General features: G+C 41.5%; 1 protein-coding gene across 2 annotated transcripts in view; it reads right to left on the bottom strand.

The window, feature by feature from the left end:
- Positions 1-16533, bottom strand: part of grm1b (glutamate receptor, metabotropic 1b) — a 51780-nt gene extending 35247 nt beyond the window's left edge. The window contains exons 1-5 of one of the 2 annotated variants that reach the window (XM_067456113.1): positions 16190-16527; positions 11580-11643; positions 11265-11419; positions 9943-10761; positions 8551-8800 (exon numbers count right to left, since the gene is read on the bottom strand). In XM_067456113.1, coding sequence (XP_067312214.1) covers positions 8551-8800; positions 9943-10663 — 971 coding nt within the window. In that variant the 5' untranslated portion in view covers positions 10664-10761; positions 11265-11419; positions 11580-11643; positions 16190-16527. Of the gene's footprint in view, positions 1-8550; positions 8801-9942; positions 10762-11264; positions 11420-11579; positions 11644-16189 lie in introns of both variants that reach the window. The other variant, XM_067456114.1, reaches the window with a different exon arrangement.
- Between the last annotated feature and the right edge of the window lie 4911 nt (positions 16534-21444).

The following is a 21444-nucleotide window of genomic DNA, read 5'->3' on the forward strand; positions in this document are numbered from 1 at the left end:
CTACAACTCACAATTGCTATGTCCTGGCAGAGCTCTAAGAAGCTGAGGCCTTAGCAAGATAACGCTCTCTATGTAGAGGAGTAGCCAAGGAGGCCCACAGTGAGCTTAACAACCTGACAAATGCACTATGTCCTATGTCTGTCAAGGAGGCTACATAATAAGACCAGCCGCTTGACACAATAATGGGTGGAGGTCAGGGGAGCGGAGGCCTCTAATATAATTACTCTACATAGCCTACGATAAGAGGCCTAGCAATGCTATAGTTCAAGAGCAGCGGCCAAGGAAGAGAGAGAGAGAGAGAGAGAGAGAGAGAGAGAGAGAGAGAGAGAGAGAGAGAGAGAGAGAGAGAGAGAGAGAGAGAGAGAGAGAGAGAGAGAGAGAGAGAGAGAGAGAGAGAGAGAGAAAGGAGGCCTATGTACATCCAACATCTGTCAAGCCCTAGCAACTGGACAGTAATAGCAGGTGGAGCCCAGGGGAGCGAACAAAAATGGGTAAAAGTACTCTCAACCCAGCTGCACCAGAGGAGGCTCAGGCAAAAAGCCTTCAACTCAGTGCTACTGCCCAATTCTAGCTCTGAGAATGGAGGCCTCAATATGCTGACTTACTAAAATCAGTATGCTGACTACTTTTTATGCTCAGGGCAGCTCCCAAGAAGGCTCAAAGAGAGCCTATTAAAAGGGTGCTAAAGGCAGAGGTAAAGGAGGCATGGCAAGGCAAGTTTATTTATATAGCATTATTCATACACAATATTAATTCAAAGTGCTTTAAATAGAAACGGTATTAAAATAGTGATAAAATAATCACAACATATGCATAAGAAATAAAAATACCATGTATAAGAAATAAAAATAACAATCATATTTAACTAAAGGCTAAAATACTATTCCTGCTTAAATTCGGGGTTCCCCGGTCTGAACAGAACAGTCAGAGATTTACGGTTTGTGAGACACGCTAGTGGCAGCCCGGCTTCCTCGTGACCTCCTGCCCTTCAATAGGGAGGAGCTTTTCCGACACCTGCTTCTGATGTCTCCCAGTGTTTCTCCGACCTCTCAATTGAGTGGAGTCCTTCAACCCCTTAATCGAGTAGTCACCCGCCGTCTGCCTCTGAAGGCTTTCGGCATTACACCAGCCTAAAGGAGGCTCGAAAGAGCCTAACAACTCAGCACCACTGCATGGTGGAGCTCCGAGGACAGAGCCTTCAACATGACAACTCGAGGGGAGCGAGGGGGAGTCTAACTGCCTTATAATAGTCAGATACTATACTGTCGGGGCAGGTTCACCCAAAGATGCCTCTCCATAGAAACCATCGATCTTCTGATCGCAGCAGCAGTTTTCAACCACCGAGAGCCTACAGCTTAGCAAACTTCTCGGCGTCAGACAATGTATTCACAACCAGCCTCTTTTGCCAAACCATCAGTAAAGCAGATGTCTGAATAAAGCATACAGCCAAAAACATCATAGGTCCAGCTTCAGGGCCAGATGAAAAACACGTCAGAGCACATAACCTCAGTCAGGGGATGGAAAGAGGGAGGAAGGAGGCAGATGTTATTTAGCCTCTGGAACCCTAAAATGCTCGGCTAGTTCATCCTGGATAACTTCCCTCAGGTCTTTTCTTCTCCCTCTGGCTTCGACCCCTTGTATGAGGGGGAGCACCAGAGGCAGCGCAAACCTTCTGGTCTTGTCTTAGTCCTCAGACTGGGATGAGCCAGACCCCTTTGCAGGCTGAGGTGCAGACCTGGGCCAGCACAGTATAAAGGTCTTAAAGGCTCCAGAGCACATATTCGCCTCCCTAAACCTTCTGAGCAACGTCTCAACAGATGTACCAACAAGTTCTAAAGGACAAAACCGACACATTGAGGTGAATGTCTTTCAGCCAGGTTCATCCAGAAATGCCTCTCCATAGCCACCATGGATCGCAGCGGCAGTTTGTTTTGTGGTACGGAGCCAAATCTGTGGTGTGGCGCTGCTCCTCTACTGGTTCAGAGGGGAGCCCCTGGTCCTGGCCCAGGTCCTTAAGCAGTTCAGCCTGGTAGGCCAGCAGCATAGCCATCATGTGCAGTGCAGCACCAGCCTGACCCGCTGCCACATATGCTCTGCCATTTATGCGCAATGTGACACACAGTGGAGACATATGAGACAAAACCTTTAAAACAGATGTCTCACCCATCGAGAGATAGCTAGTCAGCTTCTCTTCGATTGGAGGCATCGATCCATAACCATATTCCCACATCCCCTCCACAACAGCATAGTTTGCTTGAGTGCAATAGATGAAACGGACTCTTGAAGACAAGAAAGAGGATGACGTAGTCAACAGGTGCCCTTTTATACTCACGGCCACACCGGTAGTGACGTCATAGATTGCCACCTATCAATGTCAAGTTCATTGTGGTGTTTAGAATTTTTTTTTTTTTTGTCAAATTTTTATGCCGGATGCATTACCCATAACACTCTAAGGAACACAAGATGAGTTTGCTTCCTTAAAAAAAAAGGAAACCATTTTTTTCTCAACTCTTACAGACAAGGACTAATCTAACAGCAAACTTTTTTATATAAATTGAAGTTATGAATTTAAGTTATTTTAAAACAGAATAAACATACAAAATAAACACTGACCTCACGTTTTACCATTTTAAGAAAAACTAATGTGCAGCAGTTTTATATACAGGTCCTTCTCAAAGAATTTGCATATTGTGATAAAGTTCATTATTTTCCATAATGTAATGATAAAAATTAAACTTTCATATATTTTAGATTCATTGCACACCAACTGAAATATTTCAGGTCTTTTATTGTTTTGATACTGATGATTTTGGCATACAGCTCATGAAAACCTCAAAAAATTAGCATATTTCATCCGACTAATAAAAGAAAAGTGTTTTTAATACAAAAAAAAAGTCAACCTTCAAATAATTATATTCAGTTATGCACTCAATACTTGGTCGGGAATCCTTTTGCAGAAATGACTGCTTCAATGCGGCGTGGCATGGAGGCGATCAGCCTGTGGCACTGCTGAGGTGTTATGGAGGCCCAGGATGCTTCAATAGCGGCCTTAAGCTCATCCAGAGTGTTGGGTCTTGCGTCTCTCAACTTTCTCCTCACATTATCTCACAGATTCTCTATGGGGTTCAAGTCAGGAGAGTTGGCATGCCAATTGAGCACAGTAATACCATGGTCAGTAAACCATTTACCAGTGGTTTTGGCACTGTGAGCAGGTGCCAGGTTGTGCTGAAAAATGAAATCTTCATCTCCATAAAGCTTTTCAGCAGATGGAAGCATGAAGTGCTCCAAAATCTCCTGATAGCGAGCTGCATTGACCCTGCCCTTGATCAAACACAGTGGACCAACACCAGCAGCTGACATGGCACCCCAGACCATTACTGACTGTGGGTCCTTGACACTGCTTAAATCGGGGTTCCCCGGTCTGAACAGAACAGTCAGAGATTTTGGACTTCAGGCATTTTGGCATTTCCTGCTCCGCAGTCTTCCCCCAGACTCTGGGACCTTGATTTCCGAATGGCATGCAAAATTTGCTTTCATCCGAAAAAAGTACTTTGGACCACTGAGCAACAGTCCAGTGCTGCTTCTCTGTAGGCCAAAAGTGGCTTGACCTGGGAAATGCGGCACCTGTAGCCCATTTCCTGCACACGCTTGTGCACGGTGGCTCTGGATGTTTCTACTCCAGACTCAGTCCACTGCTTCCGCAGGTCCCCCAAGGTCTGGAATCGGTCCTTCTCCACAATCTTCCTCAGGGTCCGGTCACCTCTTCTCGTTGTGCAGCGTTTTTTGCCACACTTTTTCCTTCCCACAGACTTCCCACTGAGGTGCCGTGATACAGCACTCTGGGAACAGCCTATTCGTTCAGACTTTTCTTTCTGTGTCTTACCCTCTCGCTTGAGGGTGTCAATGATGGCCTTCTGGACAGCAGTCAGGTCGGCAGTCTTCCACATGATTGCGGTTTTGATTAATGAACCAGGCTGGGAGTTTTTAAAAGCCTCAGGAATCTTTTGCAGGCGTTTAGAGTTAATTAGTGGATTCAGGTGATTAGGTTAATAGCTCGTTTAGAGAACCTTTTCATGATATGCTAATTTTTTGAACTGTATGCCAAAATCATCAGTATTAAAACAATTAAAAACCTGAAATATTTCAGTTGGTGTGCAATAAATCTAAAATATATGAAAGTTAAATTTTTTATCATTACAGGCACCCTTGGTAAATATGTACAAATAAATCTCCAATGTTTATCCTTTTCATATTTATTTAATGTGCAAAAAAAGTAAGCTTTCATTGAAGTAAAATAATTGAAAGTAGGGGGTAAATCCCATTATAAAATAAATGTTTTTTCCCCAAACACGTTGGCCATAATTATTGGCACCTCTAAAATATCTCTCAAGTATGTTCCCATTAATACTTTTTTTTTTTAATGTAGCACACCAGGGTGACTATGAGCATAATTGTCCAGCCATATCTGAAGAAACCAGCTATAAATATGAAGAAACACAAAGGCCAAATTCTCTTAAAGGGATAGTTCACCCAAAATTGAAAATTCTGTCATCATTTTCTCACCCTTAATTTGTTTCAAACCTGAGTTTTTTCTTCTTCGGCTAAACACAAAAGAAGATTGTGGCAAGCAGCGGGGCGAGGGACCGCGACAGCGGGCCAGTGACGAGTGCTAATGAGTGCCAGCTGCGCGCCACACCGGTCTCGTCTCGCGGTCGAGTGACGGGAGCATAAAAGGAGGAGCGAAGGCAGTGAAGGACGATAGAGGACCAGGCCTGGATTTTATGTTATGTTTTGTTTACGTTCTGTTGTGTGTGTGTGGGCAGTTGTCCGTGAGGAGCTGTCTGTATTTTATTATGTGTGTTTATGTGTGGGCAGTCGTCCGTGAGGGGCTGCCCGTGTTACTTTTGTTTTGTTTGTTTATTTTGAATTAAAAGTCTTTGTTGAATGTTCGCCGGTTCCCGCCTCCTTCCTTCCCAGCTAAGAACTCCGTTACATTGGTGCCAAAACCCGGGAGGAAGGAGGGACATGCTGTCGAAGAGCCCTTACGGCTGAGGGGGATCGCGGTGCTGAGGAGTTCGGGCAGCACGGATGAGGAAAGACTGCGAGTGGCTGCCTGAGGCGATGCCTCTGGAGCGAGAGAAGATCCGGTGGGACGGAGAGCTCGCTGCCGTGCCCCTGGGTCGAGGTGGGGTGGCTGCCGTCCAAGAGGGAGCGAGGAGACGCCGGTGCTTGCCGTGAGCCGGAGCCTGCTGACGTCCGCCGTTTAGGAGAGAAGCAGGGAGCGCGGGACTTGCTGCCGGTTCCCTCGGTAGGAGGAGCCACCGCCGGCCGCCCGGGGGCAGAGGAGGATGGAGCCATCCACTGAGCGTCCAGTGCCATCGCATGGCACTGCGAGGAAGAGCCTCTTGGCTGGCTGAGGACCGAATGGCAGTATGTCCTGGAACCGGACCAGATTTTTTTTTTTTTTTTTCCTCTCTCCCCTCCCTCGTTCTCTCCCCACAAAAAGAGCTTGCCTTAACTCAAACGCTAATGAATTCCATAATTTTGGAGCTAATGAGGAAAAAGCCCAATAACCCATCTTAGGCGAGTTTTGGGAACAACTTACAGACCAGTTAAAGATGAATGCAGATTCCACGTCGGCGTATATGGAATTAACAGCTTGGATAGATATTGCGTGACCAACCGATGTAAAGCTTTGTAAGTAAGCATCAAGATTTTAAAATCAACCCTAAACTTAACCCGGGAGTCAATGCAAAGACTCCAAAATAGGAGTGATGTGATCTCTTATCCTAGTTCTTTTAAGGATTCGAACAGCAGAATTTTGAACTCGCTGCAATTTGTTTAGGGAAGCTTTTGACACCCCAGCCAATGACGCATTACAATAATCAATATGGATAAACAGTTTTAATCAGCCTCTCAGCTACAGAAAAAGAAAGCAGAAGCTTTCTCTGATGAAAAAATATGTTTTAACTGTATTTTACTTATTTTGTGTTCAGCAGAAGAAAGAAACTCATACAGGTTTGAAACAACTTGAGGGTGAGTAAATGATGATGGAGTTTTCATTTTTGGGTGAACTATCCCTTTAATTGTGGCTGTAAGAAAATAGCTAAATCATTGAAAATCCCCATTTCCACCATCAGGGCAATAATTAAGAAGTTCCAAAACTAAATATGTTACAAATCTGCCTGGAAGAGGACGTGTGTCTATATCGTCCTAATGCACAGTGAGGAGGAGCGTTTGAGTGGACAAAAACTGTCCAAGGATCACAAAATGGAGAATTGCTGAGATTAGTTGAGTCTTTGGTTCAGAAAAATAAATAAATAAATAAATCTAACAACCCCTACATCACTACATGTTGTTAGGGAGGGGGTCAAGAAAAATCCTCCTCGCTTGTCCCAAACTCCTGCATATTCAGTTGTCAGACACGACTGGAGCTTCAGGCGGGACCTGCTTCTGTGGTCAGATGGAAAAAAAAAAGAAAGAAAAAAGCTGTTTGGCAGTAAACCCAGCAGATGTGTTTAGTGCAAACCGGGATAAAAAGTATCCCATGCCCACAGTTAAAAATACAGCTGGATCTTAATTGTTGTGGACCTATTTTTTTGCTGGAGGTCCTGGACATCTTGTTCAGATACATGCATGCTATTATAGATTCTACCAAACACCAACAGATAAAAAGAAATCTACACTGTAAATTTGCAATTTGCTTAATAAAAGAAAGAAAGGGGAAAAAAAGAAATCTACACTGTAAAAAAATATTGTTGGTTTAACTTAAAAAAGTAAGCAATAACCTGGTTGCCTTAAAATTTTAATTTATTGAAATTAAAAATTTGAGTTGATATAGTGAAGGAAATTGGTTTAATAAATAGAAACTCAAAATATTATTGCACCTGAACCACATAAAAAATTTGATAAATCATTAAAATAGCACAATTTGGCATTTTTCACTGCGTCATCAGAAATAAAATACACACAATTACCCAATATGCTTCTTTAAAAAAATAAAATTGTTTAATAATATTTGAACACATTTTTAATTTCAATGAACTCAAAATTTTAAGGCAACCAGGTAACTTTTTTAAAAATATATTTTTTTTTTCAGTGTAGAAATCTTATAATGGGCTGTGGCTGGATCTTCCATCAGGACAACAATCCAAACATCAAAATCAACACACAAATGTGTCACTGAACACAAATGAAGCTTCTGCCATGGTCATCCCACTCCTGACCTGAACCCTATAGAGAATGAGTGGCTGAACTGAAGAGAAGAAGCACCAGCATGGATCTGGGAGTCTGAAGGATCTGGAGAGATTCTGTATGGAGGAATGGTCTCTGATCTCTTGTCAGAAGTTTCCCAAACTCCTCAGTTATTATAGGAGAAGACTCAGAGCTGTTATCTTGGCAAAAAAGGTAGCAAAAAGTACTGTATAAAAGGGTGCCAATAAATATGGCCAACGTGTTTTGAAGAAAAGTATTTATTTCATAATGTGATTTACCCTCTACTTTTTACTTCAATGAAATGTTAGATTTTTGTGCAATTTTAAATAAAAATCAAAAGGATAAACAATTCAGATTTATTTTTACAGCCATCTTTGATCATATTTACCAGGGGTGCCAATAATTCTGACCACAACTGTAGATAGTCCGTATAGATATATTTCAATTTGTGCTAAAGTATGGAAAAATCTGAACCAGGTTCCGAAAAAAGCAGTTCTCTTGCACTGTATGACGTTATAGAAAACAGTCCGGTTCCATTCACACTGCAGGGCTTCATCGAAAAAGCGGCTGTTTTATTCCTAAGAAATGTACAGGTGTGAGTTAGGTTATAAAATGTAGTTGTCACTGCAGTTGTCATTTTTTTGTGCAGCCCGTCCACAGTTAACCTTGACCTAATTTGATGAATTAATCATAATTCCTTCAATTTTGAGAGTTCTAATTATCTTAATTTGAAAACTCAACTATAGTTGTATACCTAAATATTCTAGATATAAAATACATGGGAAAAAAAAAGTTATGTCTTCATTTTTAGTTTTAGGGATTTTCTAAAAGTGTCTCAAATTATTAATCTCAAATACATAATATTAAAACAGAATAATTTGAATTCATGCTGTGTACACACTCTTAACTAGTCAAATGAGCCTGGTGTAACAAGTACTGGTGTTCAGTAAATTACTAAAGTGTATGGCTTCGAACAAGCCTCCTTTACTGTCTCCTTGACCTAGAATAAAGCAGCCTTGGCCAATTGATGCTCCTCTTTTCACTCCATAGAGACTGCTCTGGCATCAAGGCAGAGGTTTGAAATACTTTACACCAACAAGAGAGGGTTCTGCTGAGTAAAAACCAACCCCAAAGGATCAGTCATCCATCATTTTAATATTTCATTAATAGAAACCTGCAGCATCAGGATAGCATGATCATTTCTAAGCAGAATCCCTCTGATAGATCAGGTGCTTTATGAAACTATCAAGGATTATGCTTTAACTCCTCAATGTCGTTAGTGTCGCTGCCTGAAGTGCCTCATTTCATTAAATGAAAAACTAAACTTATAGTCACCTTCCGATGAGGAGGAATTCTCCAGCCACACCAAGGCGTCTCATGGCCATGAGGAGACCACGAACAGTCATTCCCTCGCAGAAACAGACCACCACACGAGCTTTGGGCAGACGCTCTCGCAGTTTCCTCAGCAGCCGGTCGAAGTGTTTCTCCCCAGCGTTGCTGTAGATCTTGTCGGAGTGTGCGATACACAGACCCTCCTGAGATGCCAGTTCCTTAAAGGCCTCCATCCCACTCTCGCCATAGTTCCCTAAGGAATGAACATCAACACAAGAATCAGATAATCTTTTTATTACTTGGAACCAGCTCACCTGAGACTGCAGTGAAAATGCAATGAGATGGACTTACCAGCATCTTCAAAGGTCTTAAAATCAGATGAATACTGCAGACTGACTTGCATTAAAAGTTTCATACCCTACCATAATAATGTTCCTCAAAAATAAAACATTATTAGACCTGTTGAGATGTCAGCCTGTTTTTTAGGTTAAATAGAAAAAGTTGTCCTTTAGGATTCATAATGAAAGAATTGTCTCCTTTCAATTCAGGATATTTTGAACTGGAATGACAAAACGTGTATTTTCTTAATAGGCAATTAATTTCAACAAAACATCCATATTCACAATTCAATTCAGAAAAAAGGGTGAAAAATATAAGTATCTTTATAATAATGAAAAAATAAAGAAACAAACAAATGAATGAATGAATGAATGAATGAATGAATGAATGAATGAATGAATGAATGAATGAAGAATAAACAACTGAAAGAAAATTAACAAAAAAATGACTGAAGGAAATAATAAGCAAATGAATGAATGAGACTACAGATTATAACACAGACATTTATTTCATTGAATGATTTGAGAGCTCAGCTTGTGACCCTGATTGTGCTTTCAAATGCTGTTAAGAAGATTACAGTGTTACTTTTTAATCACAGATTGGGTCATATTTGGAATAATGTGCTATGCTTGATATGAAACCAATATCAATCCCTTGATAATGATATGGTGATTAAAAATCTGTCTGCTAAAGACTATGCATGGTTGAAGACTCCAATGATTTTAATCATATCTATTTAAGATCTATTAACTTTCATTTCATGCTATTTTAATGTTTCTCTTGGACACCAATGAGACTAAATGGAAAGTTAAATTTCCTGTTTCTCATCAGAAAAAAAATCAGAATAGAGTTTAACGAGCTAAACAGTACTCCGATACAAAATACAAAACATTTCTTATCAAAATCTTCTAAAATCAAATGATCTAAGCTACACACATTCATTTTATATTTTGTTGTACATCAAAATAGACGCATTTGTGTTTCTCAGGAGAAATCTCGGTACTTCCGAATTCCAGGTCATACAGTCTCCTGAGCTACATACGAGCTATAACTCACCCTCAGTGTGAACCGCTGACACATACGTCCAGTTGTAGCGTTTAACAATGTCCAAGATAGCTCTGGCCTGAAGAGTGTCAGAGGGCACGACCCTAAGGAAGTACTTAAAGAGGGTTTTATCACTCAGATCAATGCTTGTTGCCGAGTACGCAATCTGAGGGATGTTGAACAGCTGCAGCAGGTTCTGAACTTGAATGGCCACTGAACTGGATCCGGGTCCAATCACACCAGCGATGGGCTTTTTGGTGGCCGGCGGCTGAGCGGAAGGATTTCCCTCAACACACCACTTCAGCCCGTCTCTGTCATCACGGATGGAAATGAGAGAATCTCTAATAAACTCAATGCTCTGTTCCAAAGCCACTGATGAGTGCCAGCAGGAGTCCCTGATCTCACAACCCAGAGTGATGTTGGGAAGAAGGTTGGGATCAGCGTTTATTCTATCCAGTGTGTGGAACATCGCTTCCACTCTTTGGATCCCGTACTGTTCCCTAATCTCACCGCACTTCCTCTCCGAGACCTTCTCTGCCGAGGGTTGATGGTGGACTGAAAACAGAGCGCCGATGATGATATCGCCATCCATCCTTGCTACTGAGCGGGATACTGCCCTGGGTATCACTGACCTCTGATTTACATCAGCGGATGAGATGGGATGAGTACAGAACAATAAGACTGAAAGACGTAAAATAATGATGAAATTTATTCGCAGCATCATCATCCTCATGGTGTCAGATGTCTTCACTTCAAATCAGCTCCATCTTGCTGGTAAGAGACACAGATTTGTTGCATTCCAGTCCAGCCATGACCATCCAAACAGCTTCCCTGCAAAATAAAGATGAGAATGAATAACTTCATATCACATTCTAACAGCATCATATATATGAAACAAACTGTCATGGTTTGTTCTTTTATAATTCATGCCAGTAGATTAAGTCACTGAATTGTGTACTGCGTTCAGCACTATGAACAGCAGCTCACGCTCACAGATGAATCAGACAGTCACTTTGTCAAGGGCGATTCAATCATAGTAAAAGTCTATCCTGATGCTTTGTAGATTAGTTCAGATGCAAAAATTCAGAAACAATACAAATGCACATCATCCTAGATATCTGCCATGGAAATTTCTGAATCAAATAGATATTGAAACAGCTGATGGAAAAAAGAAGTTCTGATCTGAACAGATCAGAGTTTCCTTAACATTGCACCATGTGTCTGTAGATGAGCTGTTCTATGCAATAAATCAACTAAGATATAATATCTGGTATAACAGCCGGCATGCGATCTGTGACATACATTCAGTGCTCATTTAATCAGTTCATTCTCACCTGAAATCACAGCGCGTGTCGTCACATCTCTCTCCTGAGCTGCCGGAGCACATACTGAGCCTCCTGCTTTCATCCTGCAACATTACCGCAGGAACCTCCTCCTTTATCATCACTGCTTATGAAAGCGGGTCAAACACCAGACACAGACACAAATTCTGAGGAATATGAAACAATTATTACATGTTTAATCAAGTATGCTATCTGTATGAGTGTCTAGCTATGATGAAGAAATTTAGAATGCATTTATATTATGTTAGGGTCAGTTATATTATATGAAGACAAGCAGGAAAAAAAAACCTATAAAACAGTACTTACTGCAAGATTATTCAGATTCTTCCTCCAAATAACTCCACAAACATCTTTAAACAGAACCTTTAGCCTATAAATACAGATACATTTGGAAATGCATAGATGCACCTTACAAACCTGATAATAATTTTTGTAAGGAGACAGTAAAGACAACAGGAGACACATCACATCACAATGTACAAAAATTCAGACATTCTGACACTTCATTGCAACAAGCAGGTGACAGAGACCTCTGGTGGTGAGATGAACGTACTGTTCTGGATGTCACACTCATTTGACCTTGAAATATCAAACCATCCAGTCAATGATTCTGGAGACACGAGACAAAACATGTCCCACAGTTTCACCTGTCATTAGATTTTAAAACAACCTTTTCTCTTTGGAATTAATCTTTGATAACAAGAAGGTTCTTAGTACAGATTCTTACTACAAATGTACTATAAGTGATAATACAGAAAAATACAATTGTATATTGTAAAGAAAGAAACACTTATTTTAAAGGTCCTGTTCTTCGCGATTTCATCTTTCAAACTTTAGTTAGTGTGAAATGTTGCTGTTGGAGCATAAATAATACCTGTAAAATTATAAAGTTTTAAAGTTCAATGCCAAGCGAGATATTTTATTTAACAGAAGTTCCCTTTCAAAGCCTACAGCGAACAGTCGGTTTGGACTACAGCCCTGCACTTCCTTCAGGAATGACGTCACTAAAACCGTTTGTTGACTAACCCTCCGCCCACAAGAACACGCAAATTAGGGGGCGTGGTCTAGTTGCTCTCTCACGTGGAGAAGAGCGCTTCTCCCCGTTATGGTAAGAGGCGGGACCATTCTGGGCAAAGTGCGCTAAGCTGCTGTCCAATCACAACACGGGAAGCGCTGGCCCAATCAGAACTCATTACTTGTTTCTGAAGGAGGGACTTCATAGAACAAGGAAATCATCAGGCCGTTTTTAGGACAGAGAAAACAGCGCTGTACAGATAAGTAAATTGTGTGAAAAATACTGTTTTTTTACACGTGAAACATGAAGTCATGTTATATGGCACACTGTAAACATAATCAAAGCTTCAAAAACACGCGTAGAACGGGACCTTTAAAAGTTTCAAAGGTGTCTCAACTTTTTGTCAACACTGACAGATATGAAAGCATTTTATTTTATAAAATCAGGTAAATTCATAGTCAATGTTAAAGGTTTTCATGGCATGAAATTTTTATTTTATGAGGTTTTTCAACATTAATATGAGTTCCCCTGGCCTAAATTATTGTCCCCAAGTGGCTAGAAATTTTGATCGGTGTAAACTGAGCTCTAGCTGTCTTTCTCTGCCTTTGAGAAACTGAGAGCTCAGACGAGCTGATCCTGAATTTTTCTGTTATGACATCATACCAGGAAAGGTTTCCGCCCCTTCCTCTGCTTTGCCCTCCCAGAGAATTATTAGAGAAAGGAGTCAGTTTATCAGTCGTGATGTCAGCTCAGGCTTTACCATATGGATTCGACAGCACCGCCACAGACAGTGAGTAACAGTGTTCATTAATGCCTGATCTGGGATCAGTGATTTCTGATGTGCAGCTAATCATTCAAGTTCACACACTTTCTTTCGAAATCGTTAATACTGTCAGTCTGGACGTCTTGATGCATCAGTGAATCAAGCCAGTGACTAAAACGATCAACTTCACATCGTTTCTGTTACTAGCATGAAACAAATCTGTTATTTAAATGATTAAACTACAGAGAGCGATCAAAGAAAACACTTTATAATGTTCGGATCTGTCAATCCCACATATAGCCTATATCTGCAGTGCACACTTGCCCAAACTGCTGTTAAGCTGCTCAACAGAAGCTCTTACTGTATTCATGTCGATGTCGTGTTTGTTGTTAGTTGTGGTGAAAGCTTTTTGTGAGAGAAATAACGTTGCAAAGTTCACTCGTGTTTATTCAGAGCTCCCAGATACAAACAAAAGAAACTAGCGCTCTCAACAACTCGGTACAATAACACTTCCTCAGCAATCTCTCTCTCTCTCTCTCTCTCTCTCTCTCTCTCTCTCTCTGGATCGACTGGCAGTGAGTGCTGCTAGCCTGACAAGCCAGACCCACATCAAGATGTTTGGTCTGGAAACTCACCATAGACAGGGCTCAATCCAAGGGGCGGGATAAACGGTTGTTTTTCAAACTCCCTCTGCACGCGTTAGGATAGGGCTACAATCAACCAGAGCAATGAAGGTGAAGCAGAGCTTGTTGATAGATTAAACATTCGTCGTATCCGGTTGGCTAAACTCCGAACACATCTTCCCTTTTTAAGAATGACTTCAGTGCCGTTCTTTGTTCTTTTCTCAGAGAAAAGCTTAACTCCAAGTCTTCCAGAGTCGCGGTCAAAGCTGATTCGAAAGACCGCCGTTCGCCAGTTTCTGTCTTTACTAGAAGCATGCAAACGCAACTCGGCCGTCGTCATTATGGCCCCGCCCACCGACTCTATACACGATGTGATTGGCCCGGCAAGAGTTTGGCAAATACAGCTCAGAAGGGTATTGAGAGTTGCTAGACGACACTCACAGGCAGATTAAATTTGCTGCCGCTAGAGTGCGTCTCAATTTCTAGGCTATGCTGTTGCTGCTCGCGCCTGACTAAACCACGCCCCCTCCGCCACATAATCTCATTTCAAATGCAAAGATGTCAGCCAATCACAACAGTGGGTGTTTTCACTGAGGTCTCACAGCAGACACGCCCCTTGAAACAGAGCATTCAAACAAAGGGCTAAAATCAGTATCGAAAAAATACCTTTTATTTCTAAATTATGATTTTTAAAAAAATGTAAAATCCATACTAACAATATAAGTACGCCTCAGGAAACATTATTAAATAATAAAAAAATCCATGCCATGGGACCTTTACATTTGTCTATAATAAATTATTTATATAAAATCATATTTTAAAGATATTTTATACTATCTTTAAAATAAAACACAAAATTTTAGTACCTAACTGTCCTGACCCATACTAAGACATACCGACAATGAAAAATGTCTCAGGTTATGAAAGTAACCATTGTTCGCTGAGAAGGTAACAAAACGCTGCATTGAATGACGACACTTTGGGGAACACCTCCAGCATGACAGCGTCTGAATCATGTGTGAAACTAGTCCAATCCTGATTGCCATTGCGCTTTGATGTAGCGTGTTGCAGCTTTGAGGATGCACCACTCCTCATAGAGTATTGCCAGCAGGAAAGCCACCTGTATTGTAAGGAACTTCTCTGACACAGATTCGATGGCTGCCAGGGATAACCACAGCCCGGTCCCAAGTTGGAACCCTAGCATGAGCCGCAGGTCTCATCCTCAGAGCACCATGAAGGAAACAAACAACTAAGTGGTGTCTCTTCAATGGTCCACGACTTAACGGTGCGTGGAAGGCAACTATTGCTGCCACGTAAACCTTAACTGTAGACGGGCCAATATTCTCCACTTTAAGGCATATAGTTTCCTCATGGAGGAAGCTCTAGAGTTTTGGATGGTCTTAACAACCACAGTTGAGAGACCAATCCCTTGGAGCATGTCCCAAACCCAGTCTCCATTCCCTGGGCCTCATCCCCTATCTCAAAACAATGTCTACCCACATATTCTGGTCTCCAGGGATATACATGGCTCTGAGAGACAGCAGTTTGCCCTGGGACCAGAGAAGGACCTGATGCGCCAGTCTATTCAGAGGGCATGAACTCAGGCCCCCCTGGTGAATTATGTAATAGACCACTGATGTTTTGTCTGTTCGAATCAGAACATAAAGGCCTCTGAGGTCGGGGAGGAAGTACCTCAGAGCAGGAAATACAGCCAACATCTCCAGGCAATTTATGTGCCATGAGAGATGATGCCCTCTCCACAGAGCCTGTGCTGAGTGGCTGTCCATGACCGCACCCCAGTGAATACACCTTGGTCCTGAGCCACCACTCATGTACACCAGGCCAAAATGTCCTGTTGGACACAGCTTCTATAAGCCCCAGCAATCTTTGAAAATGTTTTACAGTGATAGCCTTGCCTTGCTTGATCCTGTTTACTGTCTTCATGATAGACTTGATACAAGTGGGAGAAAAATGTGCCTGCATCCTAATCAAATTCCAAACAACCCGAGAAATTTAGTTTTCTGAAGGGGAGATAACATGCTCTACTTGGCATTAAGCCTCAGCCCCAAGTGCCTAAAGCCTAGTTCACACTGCCCGATTTTTGCCCCGATTTTGAGTCGCCGACAGGTTTTGTGAAATCGCCGACAAATGCCCGAGATCACAGGCAAATCGGTGCTCGTGCACGCGAGTGACAATCACGCAGTGTGAATGATCAAAGACGCGATCAGAGAGAATCGCCGACGAGTCGCCGACGCCGGTGAGATATTTGGCATGCTTAATATCTGGACCTGTCGGCGATTCATAATCCTGCTGTGTGAACAGCGTTCTGACTGAAAATTACACCGACAGCCAATGAGAGAGTGAGATACAGGGCAGCAGGAGGTTCAGGGAGGAGTTATAAAGCAGAATTTCAGTATTTTAATAGATATATTTACAATTCTATCAAACAGAAACAAAGGCCAAACATTTGCACATCCAGCCATAGCAGCAGCACATTAAATAATTATTTATTTACCTCAAACTGTCTTTGCAGAACAAAATCCTGGCTCCCTCTGTCTCTCCAACAATATCTTCCGCCATAATCTTTTTTCTTTTTCTCCACAAATCAGCGCACATACAATTTGAAGCAAACTTTGTGCAGTTTATCATTTTTAATAACAATTCCAAGTCTCGCGCGAGAACTCCGGTCTGACGCACGTGTGATCTCGCGTTGTTTACTTGTCACATCGCACGTGTGTTTGGGAAACGTAGTTTGCACACCGGAGAGAGAGAGAGTTGTCGGCAATTCTTCCTCTTGATCAGTCATGCAGTGTGAACTCCTCTGTCGTCAAACCATCGTGCAGTGTGAACATAGCAGTGACTGAATGATACCCCAGATAGTCATGCAGTGTGAATAGAGCAGTGACCCGACGAGTTTGAAAATCGTGCAGTCTGAACTAGGCTTTATGTAGGCAAGAACGACATCTTGATGTCGAACTGCCATCTCTTGTGACTGGGCTATCAACCATTTGTCTATATTATTGAGCACACAAATACCCTGGAGCAGTGCCGTTTCTAGGCATAGGCAAACTAGGCGGTCGCCTAGGGCGCCAACAGCTGGGGGGCGTCAATGAGTCCCCGCCCCAACAAGATTTTTTAGTTGTTTCATATATATTTTATTATTAATATTTCGTACTTTTGCTATTTCAAGGCATTATGATTAGTTGCGATTATTGGAGTGAAGTCGCCATGGTGATAGTGGAGCTGCTGTAATGAAATGAAATCATGTAGAGGGCGGCAGGGAACGTCGTCATCCGTGGCGTTGTAACGCTTGTGTCCGAGTGAAAAATGCGGATAGCTCACTTAATGTAACTGGAGAGTGGATGCAAACACGGAGGCGATTAACATCAAACAGATCGCACTTTATTCCCCGCTGAACTCTCATCACAAACTCCCTTTCCGTCCACAGCATTACTTAATAAAACAAAATAACTGTTAGCAACAGAAAACAGAAAATAATCCCCACACATGGGAGCTCAAGACTCAGTGCGCACATACACAAAATGCAGACTTCGTTTGCAGGGAGCGCGCGCAACTCTTAAAGGGGCCACATATTTCTACTCGTTACAGCGTGCTTTAGTTTCATCATCATGAAAAGGTCAAAGCCATCAGGGGCTCAGTATCGTAAAAAGAAAAAAGAGGAAATATAAAAAAGAAAGCGAAATATACAGGTATAGCCTACTTATTGGTTACTTGTTCTCTACTAAGCTGGTCCCTCTATCATAACGTTGAGCAAAACATTACACTGAATATTAGTACTGGACGGACCACACGCCATGCTCATTTCAGGTGCAGAACATTATAGCAGTTAATTTGAATATTTTTTTTTTTACATCAGAGATAGCTGTTTAGTGTAAATTGATCAAGTAGGCTAATACTGTCATAACCATGGGCGTCACTAGGCCCTTTTTTATGAACTTATGCATCAGCCCCCCCTAAAAAAATATGTGATTAACCTGTAAAACATGAAACTGGCGCAAGGCTTCGGCTACTGCTTCGTCCCGTGTTTTAGTCTTTGTGTCACTGTGTTCTTCAATCCGCAGCGGCGCCGAGTGACATGGTTTTCAAGCTATTGTTATCTAATTTTTTGGCCTTCAGAACATCTTAAAATACACATATGTAGATCATAGAAATCAAATTTTTCTCGGGGGAGCATGCCCCCGAACCCCCCAACATCTGTGATCTCAGAGATAATAAACCTAGCTACATTATTCGATTAATGCATGTACAATATGCCCATGAAATAAGGAAGTCATATTTACTTAATAAGTTGTAGTTTAAAAAAAATAGGGGGGGGGGGGGGTGCACAACATATGAATCTCGCCTAGGGTGCCAGAAAGGCTAGAAACGGCCCTGCCCTGGAGTCTCAGAGAAACCAGCACTGCATCCATGCACTTTGTGAAGGTGCGGGGGGATAAAGCTAGGCAAAAGGGGGGAATTTAATACTGGAAATCTTCGTCTCTGAAAGTGAACCTCAGGAACTTCTGATGCTGAGGAAGGATGGATTTATTGAAGTATGCATCCTTAGAGCTATCATGAAAAACCAGTCCTTGGGCCTGATTTGACTCACGATGAACAGAATAGTAAACATCTTCTTTAAGTAACGTCTCATCAGTGACCCATTTAACTGCCAAAGACCTATGATCAGACGCAGCCCCCTTCTTTTTCTGAACTATTAAGTACCGGCTGTAGAACCCGGACTCCCTCTCAGGAGGAAGAACACGTTCTGTGGCCTTCTTTGCCAAGAGCAACTTGTGTGTGTCCTTATCGGTGATGTATCTGGGGCAGGGAGACACACACACTGTCGAGCTGTGACTTTTTAACCGGGTATGCTGGGTGGCTCGTTAGGTCAAAAATGTGCCTGATTTACATAAGTGCAACCTCTGAAATGTGATTATTCCATATTTCTGTATTTGTGTCAGGATTATCATAAAATAAAAACATTTAAAAAAAAAACATTTTTTTTTATCTTGTCATAAAAGACAAGATAAAAGACAAAAAAAAATCACTCATTGCTCTTGACTGAATAACTTTAATAAGGGTTAATCTATATTTATACAGTGAAGACTATGAAGTGATATTGTACATTTGATTATTATTTTTGTAGCCTACCTGAAAATCTAGATATTGGTCGGGTTACAAAAACCCATATTGGTCGGGCTTTAATACAAACTATAATGGTCTGTCAATAATATAACACTGATATGTGTGTTTAATACTCACAGCATTCACTATATCTCCAACACTACTGCACTGGCTTCTCATGGGAACGATGTAAGTCCACTGGTTTGTTTCAGGGTTAAAGCTCTCAGCTGAGGAGAGCCTGACAAACACAAACATAACATGCATAATGTCTGTGCACAATCATCACAGATTGTTCAGAAAAGCAGTGTTGAAAAATTCCATTTTATAATCCTTTACTTATGCCATATCTCTATTTCAAATTTCCTTCTGCTTTTCAGGCATTAAGAGTTTGGAGAAGAGTGTGGAGTCATGGGTAAGTGCTCTTACCCTGCCCTGCAGTGAGGTGGAGCTGGCTTCACTCCTCTGTTCATTGTGCCCTCACTGTCCATCAATCTGATTGGTGTTTGGATTATAGTCCATCAAAACACTAATGGTATTCATACATGATGGGCATATTTTTTTCATGCTGTTGGAATACATGGACTGATGACAGTCATAACCACAGATACAAGAGAAAAACTCACCCAAAACTGCTGTACCACGATGGGCTTTGGGACACTCACCTAGCCGTCTGCATCATATGCCTCAATCTCATTGGAGGAACTGCCGTTGCTCCATCCTCTGATGGCCATTTCATTCTCCATCACCAATGCATTGCACTTTACATTACACATGTATCAGATGTTATCAACCCCAAATTAATTTAAAGCACAGTGAAGGGAGAGTTTAAACTTTCAGAGCTGTTAGACTTTTGCAAAGCTGTTACTAAGCAGTTGTATGGTGTTCAAAGTTCAAAAAAGAAAAAGATCTCCAAAATGACTTAAGATTTTAAGTCTAAATTTTGATACATTTTTCAGAAAACAAGTGAGTCAATGCTAAAAACAGGGGGTCTGTCAAAAGGGGAAGAAAAATAAACTTGTTTCTTACCCCACACAGGATTATTGTAGTTAACCCAAAACTCTTAAATAAACTAAAATGTAGGGGAGTGTGTGTTTGTGCATGCACAGACATTAAGATTTTGCATATGAATCACAACACATCAAAAAAGCTTGGCAAGCATGGGTTTTGTACTAAGCCACCCATCATGTATTGCATCAGGAAGCTTTTTGATTTATTGTCAATGTTGTTGTGAATCATAGGCCAAACCTTGATGTCTGTGTGTGACCATGTGAAATATTTTCTCAAAACATTGGGTGCACATACTTTTTTATCATCCTTCAGGATAAGTGATCATTTTAATGCTATTGGTGCCAATACTGCAGTTGCACAAAATTATAGTGCTGATGATAGGCTTTCCTGTAGCTTAAAGCAGCACTTGGCAACTTTTGCTCTTGGGGTCCCCCTACAGTTGGGAAAAAATAATGTCCTCAACTACTGTCGTAAGCTCTGTCATCCTACAACAGGGGATGCCATCGCGCGTGCATTTGTTGAAAGGACAACCCTGATAGCCCTGAACTAGTGATGCGCGGGTCGTCTCATAACCCGTGGACCCCGTATGTCTATTTAATGGTCGCGGGTGCGGGCGGGTTGTAAAAATATATACAGTGGTGCGGGGCGGGCCAAATAATTTCATAAAAGCGGCTCCGCGGGTTGGTGCAGCACTAACAGTTACCCTGAACACTACAGGAGTTCACATGCAGGTGTTCTTCTGGCTGCGCGTGTGAAATGTCTTCATCCCAGGTACAGTCAGTGGCATATGTTTCAGCATGTCATATGAATATCATTTCATGGGTTTTATTTTTTTCAAACGCCAAATAATCGCGATGCTCACGTTTACAAGCCAGCGTCATTATAGTAGTCTGTTGGTTACCGTTGTACAGAATCTATATGAAACTTCAGTTCAATGTTTGAGTGGTAGGTAATCACCATAACAAGCATGACAGAATCGCTCGGGCACGCCTCTTTCAGCTCACACCGACGAGCAAACGCTGGTCCAATGTGGATCCCCGTCCTGCCTTTAATCCCATCACTTTTTTGTTTCCTCTTATTGCTTTCCTCCAACAAAACCTTTTCTTTCTTATTTGTCTGTGCTGCTTTCTTATAAGTCAGAACGTTGAGATTTTCTCTTGCTCCAAGAATGCTCCACTACCGCTCCATCACGAGTACAATTCATGCCAACGGGCTGGCACATAATATAACTCCATTTTTAGCCAGAACTCACACGGTTAACACATTTAAATAGCTTGATACAGATGGATCACTCAAATCAGAAAGAATGTAAAGGTTATGATGACAGCGATGGGCATGAGCGGGATATTTAAGTATGATTGGGTAAAAACATATTTTAAACAGATATCACTTATTCACACACGTAATCATTCTCTCTAATGCATTCAAACACATGTAGTCTTACAGTGCTTATCTGCTTACAGTTATCTTTATCTGATTTTGAATGAGCAGAAATCTGTATTGACCCATAGATAAAATAACTCATGAAAACGTAGGCTACTATGTTTATCTTTCCAAAAAAATTTGCACTGCAAAATGCAGCAATGATATTTAACTTGTAATGCTGATAAAGCCAAATTGTGTCCTCAACTGTTAGTG

The sequence above is a fragment of the Pseudorasbora parva genome, chromosome 10, assembly GCF_024679245.1.
Source record: "Pseudorasbora parva isolate DD20220531a chromosome 10, ASM2467924v1, whole genome shotgun sequence".
NCBI lineage: Eukaryota > Metazoa > Chordata > Actinopteri > Cypriniformes > Gobionidae > Pseudorasbora > Pseudorasbora parva.